Source organism: Amphiura filiformis, chromosome 9 (genome assembly GCF_039555335.1).
Source record: "Amphiura filiformis chromosome 9, Afil_fr2py, whole genome shotgun sequence".
Taxonomy (NCBI): Eukaryota; Metazoa; Echinodermata; class Ophiuroidea; order Amphilepidida; family Amphiuridae; genus Amphiura; species Amphiura filiformis.
Window position 1 is genome coordinate 69,387,918 of NC_092636.1, and position 23,472 is coordinate 69,411,389.

Here is a 23,472-nt window from a genome sequence, read left to right on the forward strand (position 1 = left end):
TGACGTACAAGTGTGTTAACTTGTCGGAGGATAATCAGGGAGCGCTATCGCTCTATGTAAAAACTCTGTAAAAAGACAGGTCAAAACACATTGACATCAAGTACCATTTTATTCGCACTGTACCGGAGGAGGGTAAGATCAATATTGTACATTGCCCCACTGTAGACATGGTAGCCGATGTAATGACTAAACAAATAAGCAAACTCAAAATTCAGAAAATGATTTCCAGACTCCCTGCCAGTCAACATTTGTGGTGCCGTATTTATGTTTTACCCAGAGTGCACTGGGAGCTAGCTAATCACTGCATGTGCCCAATACTCAGTATAATTTGAAATACTTCACAGCGCAACACATGGTCAGGCTTGTCGGAACCACTGTGGCAGGTGCACCACTTGGCAGTCTAAAAAAATTGACATAAACCACATTAGATTTTTAATGTCATAGTTTTACAGTTTAATTCATTAACTCCCTGTTAAAATTGTATTTGTAAAATTGTATGCTCAATTTCAAAAGTGCCCGTGCTTGAAGAGGGCTTCGCCATCTTCAACCCCCATGTGGGGCTCTGCCCCTTTAAACCCTCTTGGCGCTTTCACCCCCAGACCCCCACTTCTGGCTGCACCACTTTCAAATTCTTTCTTGAGGGAATGCTTATGATCACATCATAGGAATTACACAAATGTGCATTTATCGTAGCATATGATAAAGAATTGTTTTTATTTGTTTCTGTGTGCTATCACCAGCAAGGATCTGAATATCCCTAAATACAGGATGACTGCATCCAATGAAGATTACATTACACTACCCACAATGTAGTTTTTTTAAATCAAAAACAGCAAAAATGGAAAAAGGTACCTTAATAGCACAGACATTACTCAAAAAGGGTAGCTAAACTCAGCATCAAGATGCCAACAAAATCAGTTGAAATGAAGGTAAAATTCTGGGTGAAATGGTCCTCCTGAAATATGCGCTTTTTCATCGGATTTCTTTACACTTGTTGACTGATCACTTCTGGTGGTTTAAGTGTGTTCATCATGAGTCATAACACTAAATACTTGTTTATAGTTTGATCAGCTCATAATCGGCGCGCCTTATAACATCGCAGATTAATATCAATTTTGAGAATTGCCTTGTGATATCTTGCCAGAGGCATCACAAATTCTCAATTGAAGTCCTATACTTTGTCTACTTTTTTTAACACGCAAAATATAGACCATGCTGGTCAACTATATCATTCTTAATGTTGGTCTACTTTTCGGCGTAGTGGTAAAAGCCTAACAATTCCCGCTGATTACAAGCTGATCAAACTATAGTGTAGGAAAACAACCACATAGTACTTGCTTACAATAATGGAAAATATATATATACTTGCTTTGGGTACCTTTTGAAAGTCCTTGCACACAGGTGATATATACAACTTGAAATAAAGTGGCCCTCCTGGGCAGTTATCACAACAGCATGCCTCAATTTCAAGAAGACAACAGCATATATCTGTTTTTCTATTTTCACCACTCGTGTACATATTATTATTATATTGTTTCAAACAAAAATTTATGAAAATAAATGGCTTGTTGTATGTTACAAATGATTGCACATGCTCAGTTTGAGCTTGGCTAGCATCACCTTGATGGCTGCGTGCAGTTGACTTCTACCACTTTGACAGACTTCAAGGAAGGCATCTGGAGGGAGTAATGGAAGCTGCTGAAACCATGGCAAGCACCACCTGGAGAATGATGATATAAAGGATGCAATATGAATATCAATAGATTACGACTTATTGTCAATATCTCTATTCCAAATCTGAATGGACAAATTAGATCAAGGGTTCCCAACTTCCCACCCAGTGAGCAGCCAAAACCTGGGGTTGCTAAAGCTGTCAAGTTAGCTCAATCGTTAAGGCATTCGACTATGGTGCGAGAGGTTGCGGGTTCGAACCCTGGCGGTGCCTAGTATGCTCTCATGGAAAATTGAGTTAGCTTGAAATTCCCCTGGACAAGGAACTTACTGCTAATTGTCTTGTTGTAACCCATACGAAACTTGGGGAGCTGATCCTGGTTGCGATGGTTATTTGTGGAATGTCTAGGGTGTGCAATCTTGTAGCAGCAAAGTCCCTGATTTGTTGTTAAATGGTTTATGGAATGATGTGTGGCTGTAGTGGTCAGTGACAACCTGTAAAGTGTGCTGAGGCTTGTGGAACAACGTCTAGGCGTTGTGCCTGTGTATAGCGCACTAGAAATCACTGTGCTTTTTTTTTAAAAGAAAAATGTGGGAAAACTAACACAATTTTAACATACTGGGTTGTGTGACTTCCATGAAATGACCTCTGCATTAGATTACTCACACCTGGTGCAGAATAAGCATGTTTCTTACACTTGTAATTTCACAATGGTTCAGTATTTTATTGATGCCAAATTTAATATCATGAATATGCAGTGCACTATTTATTTACTTAAATTGGTAGTATACAAATGAATATACCTCATTCATAAACTTGAACTGGCTGGCACCTGCTTATCACTCACCATATAATCCTTTGTTATTAGCAGCAACCAATGCTCCACCGAATGCGGGATATTTCTTGACTATTCTAGCCAATGCGTCTTCGCAGGCTTTGGTGGGACTCATGCCCTGTCGAAGATTCTCCACTACTTGGTAACTGAAATGAAGAAAGTAGCTTTAGTTATTTATTCTTCTTCCTGTATATGTGCTGTACATGGGACCAACAGCTTCATGTGACATTGCACATACACTACCCATATCTGCTGAAGCTATGCAATGTATGGGGTGAGTAGATATCTACAATTATATCCTGTAAAGTAACCAAATACAATTGCAGGATTTCCGACCTTATAGGAACCAACATTTTGGGAGAGAAAGAGAATTCTCACCTAAGGCAAGCCCAAGACTCCAACTCATGCTGATCATATTCTACCTGCCTATACAATGCAACACCTTAACTGCTCGGCCTTCTCACCACTGTGTGCAGATTTTACTGTTCAGTGCCTCATTAGGTTTTAGCAGCAGCCAATGATCAGTTATCATGATCTGACTTTATTTTAAGGGTTACATGAGTTCAAATTAAAAAAGTTTTCAATATCTTTACTCCCTACAAAAATCACAAAGTCATTTTCGACAATGAATAATGTGTCCATATTTCAAGACAATTGTTCAAAAAAACAAATTGCATAAAAAGCTTTATAAAAATGTCTTATTTCTATACTTGTTTACTTGGAAGAATTAGGAGCAGCACCCATTTTAACAATTTTGGATGGTTATGATTGCATCTCACCCAAGAGTTGGCACTTTCCTTCACATGTGTAATCTACACTACTGCATTACTTACAGCCCTGGTTGGTCAATTACATGATATAATCGTTGGATTAACCAATCAAAATAGAGCTTTCTTTAGTCTCAGCAATAATCACTGACAGCTCTTCTGACTATTCTTACCACATCTCTGATTGGCTAAATACATGATATAGGCCACTTTGTAACCAATCAAAGTAGTTCTGAGAGGCTGATAATTCAGCCGGTAGTGCCCATAAGGTTAAAAAAATCAAAAGTGTGCGTCTTCCCTTATGCTATACTTATAGGTTAATGAATGTGTATTACTTGCTGGGAGAGAAATTAGACAAAATGATGCACATGCACTGATGTTGATGCATCTAATGCACAAGCCCCGGAGGGGGAGTGCATTAGACGCATCAACATCAGCACAAGTGCATTATTTTGTCTAATTTCTCGAGCAACAAGTCATACGCGTTCATTAACCTATTTCATACATGAGAAGAAAAAAACATGTGATTTTTGCTGTTTTTATAACAAAATTATCACTAAAAATGTATGAAAATATAACCAAATATAAATGCATCAACCCGCCGAAAAAGGAATCAAGCCTACGCGACGTGAACGCATGCAAAAGCACCGTGTGTAGTACGCGGAGTGCACATTAGACACAATCAATGCATGGTTTGGATTTTTCTATCGCTTGCTTTGATTAGTTCTCGCTATCTAAGAGTGTATGAACATATGAATTCTCACCTTGGAAGGAATCTCATCATGACATCACCATCCCCAGTGGCAGCGGCTCCACCAACATCATTGTCTACATAGGCTCCTGAACCTGTGATAGGGGAATCACCTACTCGCCTGCAAAATATTTGAAAAGTAATAGTTATAAATAGCGATATAATCACATTTGTTGAGAGCTCAATACTTCAGCAGAGACTTATCATATCCCTCACTTTCTGCTCATTAAACACTAAAATAAAACACTAATTTTTTTGGATTAAAAAAATATTATCCTATAATCCTGTTTTGCCAAATGAAACACATTTTCCAATCTTTTTCATAACCAATTAGCAGAAATGACATATAATATTAAAATTATGAGCTGACTCAATATTTTGAATGCTTAGACTTATGCCAAGTGTTACAATTTTGTGACTACAATATTGTAATTAAAACATGCAAAATTTCATGTTTTTGGACTATTTTCCCTGAAATTGCAAAAATATTAAAATTTGACTTTTATTGCCAGTTAGATCTAACTAAAGCCAATCATCAAACAGTACGTCCATCAATGCCTCTGTACCGCAAGGCTCAATCCTGGGCCTGCTGCATTCTATTCACTGTCTTTATTGATGATCTGGGAGATGAATGCACGAACACCCTGTATCTGTATGCAGATGACTCCACCCTATTCTGCAAGATCAGATCAAGCGATGACAGCATGGCTGCAACAGCGAGCCTCAACCGGGCCCTGGAGAGAATAAGGATCTGGGCAGACAAGTGGAAAGTCACCTTCGAGCCCTCCAAGTGTAAAGCCCCGACTATCTCAAGCAAAAGAAATCCAACTAGACTAGACCTTTATTTTGGAAACACCAAACTGGCATAGTCTGTGTTACAGACCGTGTACCTATATTATCCATAGGGAGAGAAACTACTGGGAACCACACACTCTCGGAAACCATAGTGGGCACACGGTCTGTGAACTTAAGGAAAACAATTTTATCTCAAAATACCCGGATGCCATAGACCACTGTACAAAATCTTTCCCTCAGCCAGGGAAAGATTTGCTTTCCATATAAGGAGGCTGTAAGGAGTGGCTATTTTTATTATCCAATAGGATTAGTGGTAGATGAGGTCATCACTGCTGATTGGCATGGAGAAGAGAGTTGTTGATACCACTTGAAACACCCATGCTGACATTTGATACCATGGCCTAATTAAAGTATTACCGCTCATCACCACAGGTGTCTGATTTTGGTAACTTCCAATATCTGTGTGCAGACACTTGTCTGGGTTTAAAATTGGCATGCTACCATGACAAGGACAGATTCCTAGGTCAAATTGCCATATTTATACTTGACCACAGATTCATCACTGATACAGTATTTCATGTTTAGATCATGAATTGATGTTTTAGGTATAAAAAAAACCCATACAAATCGTCAAACCGTAATATTGTGTTTGCCCATGTGTTTGTTGGTAAGAATTCTACTGAGAATGAATGTTTTTAAGAAGTATAGTATTTACAATTGTGAAAGACATTGAGTGTTTTTAGCAAATCTGGAGCAATCAGAATAAAAAAGCATGTCACAAATCCTGCAAGTTTTCATTTCAGTTAGATATATTGTTCATGGAGAAAGTCAAACAATAAGATTAGATTGGGCGGGATTTTCGACTGGGAGTTCAAATTATATTCCTCAAAATCTCGGCCCACAACAAAACTTGATGGGCAATTGATCAATTAGGCCTATAGTATACCAACATTAGATCTAGGCCTACCTATTTCGGACCTACATGTATTTCAAGTTTGTTGTTAAATTTAAGGACAAAAAATAACAAAATGACTAAATAATTAAGTGCTGTTTTTTGCCCTAAATCTTCGCGAATTGTGATGCAAAGGGATCACTGAACACAAATGTGTAACCGGTTGAAAACCACTACAGTCCCTTTTTGATGGGCAATTCACAAAAGGTCGACGAGCAGCCCTTTTTTGAACAACGAATTAGGTCCCCTTCTCAGCTCCCGCACCAAACCCCATCCCAACAGTAAATAAATGTAGCTATACAGTATTACGGCCCTGCCTTTGGCCCTAGTTGGTCCCTTGGTTGCTTTCGCAGAGCAGAGGTAACCTCAAAACCCTTACGTTTTCAATAACGAAACATATTTAGGAAAACTGCAAACAACAAACAAATGGCTTGTGCCGTGCCAACCCCCACCCCCATATCAGGCTCGATTCCCCCTCCCTCGTGTGCCGGATATATAGGCCTATGGTAATACAGACTTAACTTGAATCATCTTTGAACAAGTTCATTGGAAATATTTAATTCAACTAGTAGTGAAGGAGTCTGGTGAGAAGAGAAATAAATAAAGAAATGGTGGGAAAGGGAAAGAATATGAGAAAGTGAGGACGAAATGATGTGTCGAAGAGAGATTAAAGAAAACAACGAATGAATGAATGAAAGAAAGAAAGGAATGGAGGAGATATGCCCCCAACATTTTAAGTGGGGGTGGCGGGGGCTGGAGTATCCTTTTGCCCTGCACCTCCCCAAAACATCACATATACCCTTTTTTTTTCTTGATAATTTGGTAAATTTAGACTAAAAGAGGGCCTGAAATTATGCATTTTTAGTTCACCAAATACAAAATTTTCTTACGTAAGGGGGCCCCCGCCAGGAGGCCAGCCCTGTGGACCGCCGCAAACACTTGGCCTGCCAGTGTTGACAAGCTTCCTAAACCCACGATCCAAAAATTGTGCATATATGATCGAATCCAACCAAAAGTGTCCACGGGCCAAAAATAAAAGTCCGAAATAAAAGTGTCTCCACAATTTTTTCCTTTTGCCCATTGCTTGATGACATATTGGCCTTATAGGAACCAAAAGTGCCATTACTAATCTTGAAAAATAAATCCAGGACGTGTGATAGTAAATGTGATATCAAAACCCAATGTTACCTCTGAATACCACTAGGATGCTTTCACTATCGCAATACTAATCAACCTAAAACAAATGGAATATTCCCATTAACGCTTTTTTTGTGTATTGTAGACCACAGGGTGTCAGGAAAATGCTAGCTCAACCAGAAAATATTTGTTTTTATTTTTATAACTTGCGATCAATATGATCTTAGTCAATTTATGCTAGTTTATTTTTGAAAATGAAGTTTAGGTCAGTTTCTGTATTTTATTTATCAAATGAGTATGAATCAATTTACACATTGTATAAGAACGAGTAGGATATATGTTTTCAAGAATATTAGGAATTATAAGCATACACCTAACGCTTTATACAATGAAAAGGTGAACAAACCCGGGTATTCGTAGGTAACATGAGCTTTTTAACAATATCTATATTGAGTTTAGAGGTTTAAAGTTTGCTATTATGGTAATGAATTAATAAAATGGTAGTTTTTAGATCTCTTTCAGATGGTACGTCCAAATAAATAAATGCTATTACCTTAGATCAAAAAATTTGTGATGCTTTTAGCAAGATTTTGACCACTTCATTTTGATATACAAGTAGTTAATCAGCAATTTTACATAATAAATAATTGTTGAATGAATCCGTATATGGGTAATAATAGTGTCCTGGGGTACCGCTTAAAGGTTTTGACAATTAATTTCCATTGGTAGCGACACTTCATTACACATGTCATGTATTATGCTGTATTCGTAAGTAACATTTCAGTATTTGTAGGTAAGAATTAGACTTTTGGTGGATATCCCAATCAAAACTTCATTTTATAAAGCACTTTGAATGTATCATTTTCTTTGTATGCGTTTATTGATACTTTAGACCCTATCATGTATTAATAATGTCGGTTCACAGCGGTTGAAAGAGTATTGAAGTAAGAAACAAAGGCACTAAAGTGACTTTAATTTAAGCGATATAATACCCGATTTTCATCAGTACCCTCTTCTTTTTTTTTTGCAAATTTATTAAGTACATATATATGTTTATCACCTCATGTCCTGAACTTATAAAATATATCTACATATAAAGTGAATTTCAACAATTTTAGTAAGTCATTTTAGCCCTATATATTTTTTGTTTACTGTAACCTAGTAACTCAGATCTGTGTTTCATAACAAACCATAATTTATTCTTTTGAAAATGTTCAAGTAGGGTACATGGATAGAATACATTAAATCCTTTGTTATACTCTCTATAGAAAATCTATAGTGGTGCATGCAAAATACCTACCATGATATAACACTGAATAAATTAAATAAACACTTATACAATGGATGTATAGTCATTAGTTGTTAGGAGAAGAAAAGGCTATTAGGTCACCGTATGTCAGGTTATAGGTCAATTGGTTCAGGTCAAATTTAAGCATCAATTTTGAATACACATGTGAGAGTCTGTGATATCATATGAGGCATAATTTTGATATTCTGTCTTTAACTGGATATATATCGAGAAGTGCATGGTGGATATACTAATATACCTTGGGATGTAAATGGTGAGTACAATTTAGAATGCCTAGTTGAGACGGATTTCACAAATAAATATAAAATAGTTACCAAAATCACAAAACTTAAGCTACGGAAAACTACCCAATATGGTTGTATAGGTGACAAGAAATACAATTTTTTCATCATTGCTGTAGTATGGTTGTTGTAACCTGTTACCTATGGCTTAATTAAGTTTCAGTGCAATAATGTCGCAAGTTAAAAATGCAAAATATAGCTCAACATTGAAAATAGAAGCATTTTAAGTTACCAGTTCCTTTTTTGATAGTTGTGGAGCACCAAGTTCATGAAGTCATAAAAGAAATCAGGAACCACTTATTCCCATTTTACATATCAACTTTATTTCCCTAATGTGTTAGCAACACATATCCAAAATTTTAACGAAATCCGTTGATAGTAAGCTTTCCAAAATGAAGTGAATTTAAATCATCAGTGATGTACCTCCTTTTGGCTTCTATCTGTAAAAGCATGTAAGCTACATTGATACCGATACCACCAATAAAACGAGAAGATTTGCCCCTTCATTTTGCATACCACTTTGTCCAATTTTTTTTTGTAATTTCTTCACAAAATGCAAAAAATGCAAAAAAAAAATCAATGGGTGTAGTACCCCCTTAATTTGCTTAATTGCACACAACTCGCTTAAAACCGTTATTGCAGACTTGTGAAGTCCATCTTGGAGTCAGTTACGTCTTATGGCCTTTCGTTTGAGGGCAACTACAATTAGCTTTATACCAGGGTCCATCATTATGTTGTCTAGATCATGAGACAATGAGAACAGTCGTTTTTTCCATGGTATTCGTAGGTAACCTTAGCGAAAACGTCAAAAGTTACCTTCGAATAAATCAATTTGGACACAAATTACTCAGACACCAGAAGGTCGGTAAACATTTAAAATGAAGCACACATGACAGTTGACAAATCCAAGTATTTATCCCTTCTAATCTTCTTTGAAGCTGATTTTTCTTTCAAATGAGCAGACCGTCGTCTATTTCAGTACATATTTTTCAACAATTAAGCCGTATTCAGTTTTCCATGGTGGGCATGTATGTGAATTCGCAACTTTCATTGACATATGATTTGATAGCAAACATACAGGCCTTCGTTATGTACCAATATGGGCATTGGCATGAATGGCGGTGTTTCACAATACTGTCATGATGTCAAATTGTATTCAGTAGGTAACATTCGGTTACCGAAATTTACCTCTCTGAATACTTGCTTTTATTGTTGACATCTCAGAAATATTTAAACGCAGGCTATTGAAACTTGGTAGAAATAAAGAGTGTATTACCCTGCACCTATTGCTTAACTATTGTTTACTATTCTCTCACTTTGTGGAAATGACACAGCTTTTAACATGTATTCGGAGGTAATGCATATTTTTTACCAAACCTACCTTTGTGCCATTTAGAATTTCTGGCAGCTAAACACAATAATAAAGATGCCCGAATGCAATGCATTTCAGTATTGGACATATCAAAGCTTGTATCAATTGCGCATTTATTAGTGATTTCCATTTTTTAAAGATATATCTAGTGCTATGAAAAATTGTATTCGTATAGGTAATGTAAAAAAATACCACTCAAAAAATGATCACAAAAAATTCATAATTATGTACAAATATGTGAAAAATTGAACAGGCAATCTTTGAATACACGCCTTTCAGGAAATCAATTTAGATTCAATCCAATGACTTCTTTTCATAACTGATTTAGACGTTTTTAAAAATACTTTAAGAAATATTTTGAAAAATGGGTAAAAATAGCATGTTTTGGGGTCTCTGTGTCTAAGTTTTTCACAGAAGGGGTCTTATTATATATGGCGCGAAGCGTATGATCAAGGCGAATAAACACAATACAAAAATGAATGCCAATTGATTAATACTTTTAAGTTATGGCCCTGAACATGCCGTGTACACTTTTCGTTGGATTCGACCATATATAAATGTAGATATTTATAAAATAAATGTAGATATTTATATAGCGCTTTATGCCGTAAACAGCCTCAAAGCGCTTTACATTTATTCCGCCGTTATTAGAATATGTCGGAACCACGTTTGCAGCCTACACAATTGGCGCAGGGTTCATCAGTACAACGACTGTGACTACCCCTAACAGCTTCCCATTACACCTGGGTGGGGTGAGGCAAGCGAGGCAAAGCGCCTTGCCCAAGGGCGCAACATGGTGGTGGGGCGGGGACTCGAACCAACGCACATCGAGCAAGCTCTCAGATTATGAGTCCAAGGCCGTAACCACTGAGCCACCGTGTCCTCAATATGTCCTCCTATATATGTATATGATCAATGTGATTTATTATAGAGTAGACACTTTCTAATTTTTCTGCGGACTTTTTGGAAACTTATATTGAATGTATTTTGATCTATTTTTCCAAAAATGTCTAGTCCAAATCAATTTTGGCAAAAACAGAGCTGGGTTTTCAATGATATTGGCAAAAATTTAACAAAATATTCTCCAAAAACACACTTGGGTCATCCGGCTGGTATAGAACTACCTATATTGGTATCGTCTCATCGCCTTTTCTAGAAATTTGCGTCTACAAGTACCGTATTTACCAATTTCCATGATTCCAGTTTCAAAAATACAAAAAATTTTAGCTTCTCAGAGGACACATATCCCCTCAAACACCCCCCGCCATCGGCGACGGAACCCGGGGGGCAGGGGGCAGTGACCGGGGGCCTGTCCCCACACTTTATCCCATAATGTGCTGTGTGTAACATGTCTGGGTTAACATAAATAATCAAATCTCTATTCTAGACCCTTAACATGCTTAAAGAAAGTGTAAAAATGACGCACCAAATGGCTTCAATTGTGTTAATACACGTCCATAGTGTGTATGGATAAACAAATTCCCCTTTTCGCTTCACCCAACACTAAAAGCAATTTATACAATAATAGTGAAAATTTGTCCACGAATGGCTTCAATTTGGGCCTTCATTTAACCCATTTTCAGATTTTCAAACCTTTGTCTTGTTGGTGCAAAACAAATGTTCTTCTCATTAATGAACTAAACCCATAATGTGCGATTTGCATAAAGAATAGATTCCTATTTAAATGTTAGATTTCACTGGTGACATTGTCCCCTTTTAATTTCGAGCCAAACATGAGTATTGGCAAAATTAAACAAAACACAATAATAGTGCCAGAATGGTCCACCAAATGGCTTCAATGGGGCCTTCAGTTTGCAAAAGTTTCTCACTTCTCAGACACCCCCCTGTTTCGCCTTTTCTGTTTCTGCTTTGGACACCCGACACTTAATGTTTACAGCAATAATTTATACAGTTATTAATAGTGAGAACTTGTCCACGAATGGCTTTTTAATAGCTTCTTTTCACCAATTTTCAGCTTTTTCAAACTCAAATTGTGCACAATAATAATACCAAAATAGTCCACCAAATGGTTTCAATTGGTCCTTCATTTTGCAAAAGTTTCTCACTTCTGACGGGGGCACATCCTCCCTAAGACCCCCCTACGTCGTGCAAGCGCGACGCAATATACTTAGTGGCGCAAAGCGATTTAGATTCACCCCCCATGCAGTAACAAATCCTGCACACGCCCATGAATTGCCATACTTACCATTTCCCCGTTTCCTATTATTAATTCCCATTTACTGACCGCTCCCGTGAACTTACCTAACGGGGACCGGTGCAAATTATTTTGAGTTTGATATGTTTGACCAGCATGACCAGGGAAGTGGTTTGACTATAAGGGACGTACCATTAGACTTCAAGGGAGGGGGAGGAAGTTTTTGAAAAAAAAAACTTCCCCCACTACATGAGTAAAAAAAAACTTTTTCCACCAACACTAAAAAAAAAAAAAAAAAAAAACTTTAACCACCTAACTGTATAAATGCATGATAATTATAAAAAAAAGTTCGCCTTGACTGATACTAGTTCGGAGTGCGGGCCGGGCCTTTTACATACTGGGGACGTAACGGTAGATTTGGGATCATTTTCTTTTTCTAATCTAATTTCCGAAAAATGTATATTAAATAATGTGGGTTTTTTTCAAAGCAAAAGTTGCAAAACAGCCCAGGGGCCAATCGTATATAAAAGTTGTAAGCACGCATGTGAATGCACTTCAAAAAAGCACCCTTAACAAGGACAACCATTGTGTCTTCAAAATGACCCTTAACAAGGTTAATGGCTTGTTAACCATAGGCCTACCCTTAATAACACATTTTTTTGTGGCGCCGCTACTTTTGCTGAACCGGGGAGGTGGAGGGTACTCGAACATGAAAGTGTGGACGTACCTGTGCCCACCAGCGTACGAAACTAGGGTTCTATCAGTGTAGAAATTTTCAGAAAAAAGAGGGTCATTCGGTGTTGGCAATGTCAAAAATGGGGTGATTTTGTATGGGAGCGCCCAAACTTTCACATCATTAAAAATCAAAAATAGTTTTTTAACCAATTTTACAGTAGGCCTACAAAATAGACAAAATGCGTTTATTTTTTTCAAAATGGGCGAAGTGCGCCGAAATTTCAATTTTGAGGACTACTTGTTCAAAAAAAGGGGTCATTCAGTACAGGCTACTGAAAAACGGGGTCATTGGGTGTAAGATTTGCCAAAAGTAACAGTGTCTTTTCATGGGCACATGAAACGTGATGAACAAATTGAACAATCAGTCAAACATTATAAATAAATTCATATGCAGGAGCTAAAATTTCAGGGTTCCTTTCATTTTAAATCACGATTTAAATCACATTTTTTTTTTTAAATTTAAACCACTGATTTAAATCAATTTTTTGAAATTTTATTAACCATGGACTATTCAATGTTTTTGGTTAAAAAATCATCTGCATTAACTTATTTTTGATGTTCTTTATGATTAAAAAACATTTTAAGAACCCATAGGCCTACATAATTTACCAGTTATGATTTTTTTCAATGGAATTTGGAAATTGCCTAATAATATCTCCAATTTTCATTTATTCAAGATTTTACATCAACAATATTCAGTGCATACGGTGACAATTTGTTTGATTTTTTATTATTATTGCCAACGCATACTTTGGTTGACTCTTGCGAATGTTATGGGGTTGGAGAGAATTTTAAAAAAAAATGTTAAAAATCAGATTTAAATTTTAATATAAAACTGGGATCTGAATTTTTGAGTTTTTTTTTATAAATAAAAATATAATTGATGTTGGGCCTCATGCAGCATGTTTAAAAACTTAGAACTCATCTCGGCACAGAACTGAAGTTGGACGTTGATCAGAAGACGAGATCGAGGAGAAAATTCAAATGGGAAGCATTTAGGCCCCAACTTTCGATAATTGACAATCAGGTGCAAATCAACAATTTTAAAAAGGAATTGTAAGCCAACGTCATTTATAAATCCTGGGAAAAAGGAAAGGTCGAAATTCAGCACGAAATCCAAGTGCAATTTTCATCATCATGGCAAAGTTTCTAGCGTTTAGGGGCTGTGCAAAATAATTATGAGCCCCCAATTTTCCAAATGGCTCGCCAAAAATCGCTTGCCCCCCTCTCGGACATGCCAAATTTTTGGGATCCTAATTTCCAAACCCTAAATGGTAGACTAGGCCTATAGGCCTATACATGTTGCGAGCGCAGCGAGCATTAAAATTTGCATATTTTAAGCGTTTCCGTACAGTTTATTTGAAAGGCGCGCCCCAAGAACGTGTGCCAAAAATTGGGTTTCCCCCCTTTCGGCTTGCCAAAAATTTCTTGCGCCCCCAATTTTACCCTCCCCAATGGCTCATAATTATTGCACAGCCCCTTCACTATGGTCATCCCTATGGTATCATGATTGTGCTCATCTATATCCATATTGACACGTTGCTGTTGCTTACCAGCTTGCTTTTCCTTCCGATTGCTGGGATGGTAAGGTCCACAATGCTCTTCTGGATCAGGAAGCACATTCTATAAACAAGGTCAGTAATAATTATAAGTGATTGCTTGAGGGATATCCATGGGCAGATCAATTTTATTTGAACCCATATCTAGCGCATGTCCACCATTCTGTATAATACTTTAGAACTTCTTTAATGATAAACTTTAGTTCTCCTGCAATAGACAATGTGTCCTTAAAACACACACAACCCCACACACACTCGAAAAACTCCAATTTCTTCAATGTCAGCGCTAATTTCAATGCTTAGTCTTTCATATGGTTATTTAGTAGACATTACAATCATGCAAAAAGTAGAAATTCAACAAAATTGAGGATGTCGCTGTGGAGCAAATCACACATTATGACTTTAAACTGTGTCTTGCAGTTTCTCAAATACTACCATGGCACCTAAGCATACATTGAATTCCCCCGTTTTACTTACCTGTCGAAAGTTTGGTTGACAGTCCTTTGCTTTCCATATGTTGTACTTCTCACTGTATAAAGGCAAAATTCACACACAATAAATAGGTTGGGCTTTGATTGTAAATTATCATTAGGGATTCAATCATGTTTCACCGTTGTTCATCACCGATTAACAACGATGCATCCACGTCGTCTGCGTGGTTTACTTCGCTTTAGCTGCCCGAGCAAAGTAAACCACGCAGACGTGCCTGACACGAGTTGTTAATCGGTGATGAACAACGGTGAAACATGATTGAATCCAGACATGTATTGATGAGGTAAAAGTGTGGATGTCCAATAACTACTTGAAACTGAATGATGACAAAACAGAGTTCATGGTTATTGGTTCAAAATATCAAACTGCAAAAGTCCATGTTGCACATATCAGGGTAGGAAATGCTAATGTTATCCCATCATCAGAGGTTCGAAACCTGGGTGTTATTTTTTACTCATCCCTTTCTATGGAATACCATATCACAACAGTGTGTAGAGCCGCATATCGTCCATTAGAAACATAGGTCATATTCGTAGACATGTAAACAGGGAGACTGCCGAAATGATGGTACATGCCTTCATAACATCCAAGATAGACATTGGCAACTCTCTGTTGCATGGCATCACAAAGACTCAACTGCACAGACTACAGAGAATTCAAAACATTGCTGCCAGACTTATAACATACACAAAACCACGTGAGCACATTACACCTGTTTTACATGACTTGCATTGGCTACCAGTTGAACAAAGAATCACATTTAAAATAGCCTTGTTTGTCTACAAGATCTTGTATATATCAGCTCCAGCATATTTAAATGAACTTGTAGAAATGTATTCACCAACTTGTAACCTCCGTTTTACTACAAAAGGACTTCTTCAAGAAACAGTTGCCAGAAACCAGTGGGGCAGCAGATCATTTCATGTTTCAGCTGCAAACATTAGGAACAATCTGCCATTTTCGGTTCGCTCTGCCAAGAGCTTGTGTAGTTTTAAAACAAATTTGAAAACACATTTGTTCCAAAATGCTTTTAATTGACTCTTTGCATATCATGAACTATACAACACTGATGAACTGTTTTTGTTATTAATTGTTATAATATGTTTGTATCATTGTACATTGGTTGTTTTTTTTTTTTTTTTTTGAGCGTCTCTCGACGGATACCGGCGCTTTATTAAGTGTACATTATTATTATTATTATTATTATGACAAATTTTATGCGCTCACGCGTAACGCGGATGCGCGCTTGCGTTCGCGTATACCCTTACTGTAAAAGTGTTGATTCATCACAGATTATAACAACGGTTGGCTCCTGTACAAAAATATAGGAAGTGTTGTTGAAAGTACAATTAATCACCCATTCCCTTTACTGTTCACGTACAGTTAAATCCAGACTTGTACGTCCTCTCTGCCATTGATAAAGATCCTGATAGGATCAAAAGCTCAGGCCATTAACTAAATCTGAATTCAGTCTATTAATGTTGATGTCATGTGATTGGCACATGCATGAATTACACCAGGCACATTAATGATGCGGTGTCATTAATAATGTCCAAACCCACAAAACACAAAGGTTATACATGGTTTATTTCATTAAGAAGAACACCACATCTATAAGCTGCTAACCCCACAGGTACACTGCTGCCCAGCTACTTTGTGGCTACTCTAGAGTACCAATCCAGTACCAGCGTGTGTACTGTACATGTGATACCGATGTGTGTATTAGATTACCAGTGAAGTAGTTGGGCAGCAGTGCGCCCATCCTCAGGACACCATCAGATGAGCTAATAAATATCTATGCTCTTATAATTTCTTACGATTCGCAACCACTGTTATCTACTCTTCATTGGCTTCCTGTCCAACAGCGTATTATCTACAAACTGCTCCTCTACGTCTACAAGACTCTAAACCACTTAGCACCAGATTATCTGAATACCTGTCTTCATATTTATCATCCAACCCGTAATCTCAGATCCGTCAATGATTTCCTTCGTTTGGATTACCCCAAGGCTCACCTTAGAGCAGGCGACAGGACATTTACTTTATGTGCTTCACGGAATGGAATAAACTTCCTATCACAATAAGAGAATCCTCTTCCATCGCGAGTTTTAAAAAGTCAATTAAGACCTATCTTTTTCCATGATGTGTTTTACTTTGTTGATCTTTATATTTTATGACTTGTATTATGTAAATTTAAGGTTTGTACTCAATAATGTTATTTATTTAAGGTTTTGCTTTGTGTACCTTAAGATGTTTTTATTTTTACTTTGTAAGCGCTACGAGCTTGTCATAAGGAACAGCGCACCAAAAGTTTTCTGTTATGTTATGTTATAATGACCCTGAACATGGCAAAAGGAGGCAGGGAAGACAGAGAGTACTTCAACACCAGTACATCACAAACTTAATCAACAAGGCTACTACTCTTTCCCCAGCTGAGATCAGAAATACAGCCCCTGGCAGATCTCATGAAGCATGTGACCACCTGCTTCACAGCCGACCGATGAATGCGCCTTTGGGGCGGTAGCAACAGGAATCTAGTGGTGTATATAAGATTTATGGCAAGATAAATAACAGTATAGCCTATATGGTGTGATCAATCAAAATCAGTTTGAAGTTGGACATATTCAATTTTCAGTTTCTTATTGTAAACAGCATTTGCAAAGTCACAGTTTGCAGAAAACCCCATTGAATTTGGACAACCAGTTCAAAAGATATGAACAATAGGAAACAAAAGGAAATACTTCCTTTGTTTGGCTATATCTCAAATCAATATTTCTGACTTCTGACTGATTTTGCTTGATCACATCACATACATGACATATATCAACCTTTATGAAGAAATCAAGCCTTGATACTTGGCAATGCACATGACTTACATTGATGAATTTGTAGAGAGACTCTCATTATGAAATCCCATTTCAATGGCAAAGTTGGTTGCTGTCGAGATAGAAATGGAGACACACATACAATTATCTGACTTTTCATAATTCATCAACACTAAAAACACCAACTTTGGTTCTTGATACAAATCATATATCGAGGGCTCAGCAGGCTCATGTACATTAACTCTTCTGGTAAAGGTTATTCATAAGCATGATTGTTTTGCCCGATTTGTTCCTTGTTTCCATTTTTCCTGCTAGTATATTTTGTTTTTGCCCTGTTCAATTGACCAATTCACAACAGCTAATAACTATTCCGACCCACCTTAAGTAGTTCATGGTGTGTTGGAGGTCTTCTTGAATTTATCCCTAGATCATACCAAGTCATACCTGCTTCTCCTACAAGAAGTGTGTGTTTAGTGTACATCATAACAGCCCTTGCAACAGATATAGCACTCTTGATGCATCTTACCTGCTTCCCCTACAAGAAGTGTGTGTTTAGTGTACATCATAACAGCCCTTGCAACAGATATGGCACTCTTGATCCGTCTTAGGCCTCCAACTGACCCTACATCATGAGTAACACTGAAAAGATGAGAAATATAAAAATATATAAACTTGGGCAATGGTATGCTTGTGGTATCAATAGAAAATTACATAATTATATAATGCACTAGTTTAATATGAAAAAACAACAACCAAGAAATACAAGGAGTGTTGTGCACCCATAAAAATGTAATGCTTCTATGTATTTTGCCTCACATTTTAACATATTTTTTTTGTATTGCTTCAAACTGATAAAATTTATGAACAGAGGTATTGAGAGAATTAATTTATAATCAAAATGTCTTAGAATGTCATGAAATTAACATTGGCTGTTACACTAAATAGATTCATCAGGTTTGTAGATAAACAGGAAGATAAATTTCTTTTGAACAAAACCAAATATTTTACTCACTATTGACGATTTTGCCCATCATGGTCGATAGGCATCATCAGAATGATGTTAATTGGTAGATCTTTACTTCTGGGACTTATCATGACTGTAGCGGGTGTATTCAAAGTCAGGAGAGGATCACACCTAAGTCATGTGTGTGATCCTCTCCTGACTGTAAATACACTCTCTACAGTCGGGATACGTCCTACAAGAAGTAAGGATCTACCAACATCATTCTGATGATGCCTATCAACCACGATAGGCGAAACTGTCAATAGTGAGTAAAATATTTGGTTTTGTTCAAAAGAAATTCATCTTACTATTTTGGCTGTAATTTTCCAGTTTCATAATTGAAGATCTGCAACATGAATGTAAAAAGAATTCATTTAAATTCAAATTGATATTTTTGGAAATTAAGTTCCGGTGCACCACTACTAAAATTGAAGATGGCAAGATGATTGCCTTGGTGGCGCTGTTATAATTTGAAGCGTACTTCTGGTATATACACTTACCCATCCATTATCATAGCATCCAATGTGGTTTCACCAGTTTCATCAGGGCTGATGAATAAAAGAAAGTGAATAAGTTTATAGTTTTAAATAAAACCTGCTAGCAGGTAAAACTACTTATAAAGCTGACTGGGTATGTCAAGCTAGCAACAAGTATAAACTTTGGGGGTAAATATTAAGGGTAATGTGTATTTTATATAACTCATATAAAATTTCTTGTCATTTGATTGGCCAATTACTATTGATTATTTCCGCTATTTTTAGTGGCCAGCTAGAAAAGGACTATTGCACTCCACGCCTGTGCAATAGTCATTTTTCCATTGCACTGACGCGGAGCTACCATAGCAATGCTGACAGATGTGTTGAGCGTATAGTGTGAGGTTTCCACAACGGCTCGCCAATTATAGGTGCAGATGTTGCTTCTAAAATAAATATACATTTAGATATTATTTTTTAATTCATTTTGTTTTCCTGGTGATTTATAAAACTAAGTGGAAGAAAGGAACATATAAAGCTATATACGAGTTATATAAAACAATTCTTAAACACTTGAGAACGTTCCTGCAATCTTATTGGTTCTTACCCGTGTGATATGACACGATATCACATGGGTCAGCGCATGTGCGTCGACGCGATACGCGTACTCGCTATTTGAACAAATCGGAGGCGCACTGCAACAATGGGACTGATCGATTTTAAGACCTAGGTAATTCCTTGTAAAATGTAGAATTTAATTTGATTAAAATTTGTAATACTTATGATATTTTAATTTGAAATGAAGTGTTTAAGAATGAGAATAAAGGTATTGTTCATAGCCACTGTCGTGCATCTATCATCTCATATAACACGGGCGACATTGGCATAAAAAATAATGATGTCGCCTGTGTTATATGAGACGACAGATGCACGACAGTGGCTAAAAACAATTCCTTTATCTCTAAATATTTAATGTTTTTATTCGATCAATGGAAAGAATATTTCCATTTGGTGAAATATGGACTGTTCCATTGAACTCATAAACATTCAATATTTGTGTACCAGTTGAAATCCATAAACCTCTTATGGGAAGACATGATCTTAATCGTCCACACATGGTGTATTTCAAATGGGGTTACTTGAATGGGTGACTCCATTTAATATCTACACCCCTTATTTGGGAAATTAAGGTCAAGTCTGCCAAAGAGGTGTATAGATTTCAAATGTAACAGCCCAAAGCATGCTCTGAGCAGAGCAACTACACATGCATACATTGTACAGTATTTGACCTAATTAGCATCCCTCCTCAAATAACTGCCCTTCCATTATATTTTGTAAATAATGCATAATGTGCAACTAAATTCCATCAAATGTCTGAATGGAATGAAGTTACCTTCTAAACTGTTATATTTATCTCACAGCAAAAGGTGTGCGAACACAATGGTTATTGCATGGGAGACAAATTCCTACTGAGGCAGAAATATAGGATCAATAACTTCCGCCTAACGCAATAGAAAAAAAATATTATGAAATGTAAAAAAGCATACATAGCCCTATTTTGTTGTACACATGTGGACCATTTTATAGCATCACACATCATTGCATTCAGTCACAATGGCTTATTATGTAAGTACTTTATGGCAGGAAATTTTCGTGGAGGGTTAATTTTCACATTTTTCTTACCTTCCGCCATACCCTACTGAAAAGTCGCACTGCTCTACTTCACAGACAGAACAACCTTGTTCCACAGCATCAAGAACAGAACCATCACCAGAACTGATTACTTCCCAAGCTGAAATTACAAACAATTAGGCCTTAACAAGTTTATTTTTACAAAACAGGTATAAAAAATTAAATTTGTTTATTCAACCCTAACCCTTTCAAAGTTAAATTTTATCCAGATTCAAAGGAAATTTATAAATACAAAAAATTAGAACTTAAAACTTCAAGAATCCAGAGAGGTACTGGACTTGATTTTAAATTTTTTTTATGGAAATGTTACAGTTTGGCTTTAAATAAGTAAAAAAACAATTTCATGATAAGCTTACCTTTTTGTGTTGCATTTGTAAACGCCCATGTGTTAATAACAAGTGGTAGCACTTTTGCCGAAAATACAACAGCAATTACATGAATGCTGAAAAGTAAAAATAAGAGAAAAGATGACATTGAAGAGTTCATTTTGAACACTTTTTAATATTGTGCCAACACAGATATCACATGGAGTAGCACTTTCCTGTAAATTGAATGATATGCATGAATAAACTCAAATCAAATTTCCTGCAGCACATAAAGCAGGTTATTAATATAAATGAAGTGATGTCATGCAGTGTTTTGTGGACAAAATATGGAATTGAATACATGTACAGACAAAATGATAGGTTCTAAATTGGGCATGTACCGTATTTGTTCCAATAAGTGCCCATGCCCGAATAAGCGCCCAGCCAGGGTATTTTCAATTTGTAAAAGGGTACTATTAATCAGTGGTGTGCGCAGCACATTGAAAGTGGGGGGCCAGGTTGTTCAGTTCCCCCGAATGGAGTCTGATTAGGAGTAAATTTTGATGTTTTTCCCCCGAATGACCAACAAAAGTGGCGCACGCCACTGCCATTAATGCTGAAGTGACAGATAGACATTGATATAGTGAAATAGCTGGAGGACTACAAGTCCTGTGTAAACTTGCAATACATTTTCTGCATCAGAAAAGCTACTAAAACGTCTCAGGACCCTTTTATAACGTACATAAATTTGTCTCTAATAAACACCCCTTATGAAAAAATTAAGTAAACCAGGTTAAAAATAAGCGCCCACCCAAAATGATTTTAAGCGCCTTGGGCGCTTATTGGAATGAATACGGTACTTGTGTTTTTGTCTTATCTTGATTCCTTGAACTGACTTATAAAAATTTATTTCTTGATATTTATATACATATATATTTATTTATTATACTTATTTATCTTTATATACTTGGGGTTTGCACAAAACTTATATTGGTTTTATTTTTTTTTATGTATTCATTTATTTATCTATATTTTTTTGTTACAACTCACCTCTTGCATCTCAAACAATTACGCATATTCCGTCTTCCCTTAGAACCGCAAATGCTGCCCTAGATAGTCAGGTGTCTGTCTGTGCAATAATTATGTGCCCTGGTGGGAGGGTAAAATGGGGGGGGGGGGGGTACAAGAAAGTTTTGGCAAGCCAAGGGAGGGGGGAACAAGCAGTTTTTGACAAGTCGAGGAGCAAGTGATTTTTGGCACACATTCTTCAGGCGCCTTTCAAATAAAAGGCTTGGCAAAACATTTGAAGAACAATTTGTTGAGGATCTTCAAAGTTCTTTTTTTTTCATTGAATATGGACGAATGCACCAGCGAAACTAATAATTATGTGTGTTGTCTCCGTTTTGGTGTGCTATTATTTAAGAGCAGAGAGTTAATGTCATCAAGTACTTGTCTTCATTCTCAGTTGTAAAATTTGATAGCCAGACTCTGTTTAATGAAATTTAAAAGTTGTTTGATAAACTAAAATACCCATAATGTGATGAGTAGCAGCAAAGCTGGACTAGAAACATTAATCAGAAAGCATAAGACTCCCCATATGCTTGACGTTGATGGCGACTCATGTCGCAATGCTAATAATGCGGCCAAGTCTTTCTGTGAACCATTTGAGAAAGAGGTTGAAACCATGTTTACATCATTATATAACTATTCCAAATGGAGTCCAGACAAGGAAGAAGCATTACATCTTATATGTGAAGCACTGGGTATCAAAGGCACCTTCCAGGTGGTGTATGACGTGCATTCCCTAAATTCAGTAAATTTTCATCGTCAACCGTGTAATTGAATGGGATTATTTTGAAATTTTAAAACGCTTGAAATATCACAAACAAATAGGCCTATGTTGATAAATAATATAAATACAAGCTAAAACCGTTGGGGTTCGATAATGAACCCCACAAAACTAACAGTATATGGAAAATGCCATACGGCGGGCGGTTTCACGAGTTGCCGGCTCGATCATGTCATCCGCCGCCTGGCACCTTCGTCATCATTATAAATACAATGAATAATCAAGGACCCACTTGACATCCCAGGTCAAGTGCAAACCAAACTTGTATATAGACATAAACTTGTATATAGACATTTTGTTTTGGATTAGGAAAAACTGATAAACTCTATCAGCTATCAATAGCATTATTTATAGCAGATAAACACCATGCCTGCAGCTAGGAATTTTGCCAGGATGGGAGAGGAGGGTGGGGAAGAGGTAAGTCGATACAACATCAAGAAATATGGAAGACAATGCAACTAAAATTATAGACAGAAAAAATAGTAAATAGGTTTGCATTAAAGTTTAACTTGA

The 23,472-nt window shown here is 36.8% G+C and overlaps 1 protein-coding gene across 1 annotated transcript; it reads right to left on the reverse strand.

Annotated features, from left to right (window-relative positions):
- Positions 1-390: 390 nt before the first annotated feature.
- Positions 391-21,322, reverse strand: LOC140160437 (N(4)-(Beta-N-acetylglucosaminyl)-L-asparaginase-like). The gene is made up of 10 exons (XM_072183673.1): positions 21,162-21,322; positions 20,797-20,905; positions 19,141-19,188; positions 18,164-18,276; positions 17,689-17,749; positions 14,798-14,849; positions 14,236-14,384; positions 4,039-4,146; positions 2,520-2,653; positions 391-1,720 (listed from the first exon to the last, which is right to left on the reverse strand). Exons 1-10 carry the CDS (start codon positions 21,289-21,291, stop codon positions 1,617-1,619), a joined length of 1,008 nt encoding a protein of 335 aa, XP_072039774.1. The 5' UTR covers positions 21,292-21,322; the 3' UTR covers positions 391-1,616.
- Positions 21,323-23,472: the final 2,150 nt, after the last annotated feature.

Bases quoted from the DNA above. Each gene is read 5' to 3' on its own strand.
- LOC140160437 (XM_072183673.1), bottom strand. From the start codon at position 21,291: ATGAACTCTTCAATGTCATCTTTTCTCTTATTTTTACTTTTCAGCATT. The intron at 2,654-4,038 runs GTGAGAATTCAT...TCTTCATTTCAG, and splicing joins ATGATGAGATTCCTTCCAAG to TTACCAAGTAGTGGAGAATC. The intron at 1,721-2,519 runs GTGAGTGATAAG...ATCATTCTCCAG, and splicing joins TAATAACAAAGGATTATATG to GTGGTGCTTGCCATGGTTTC.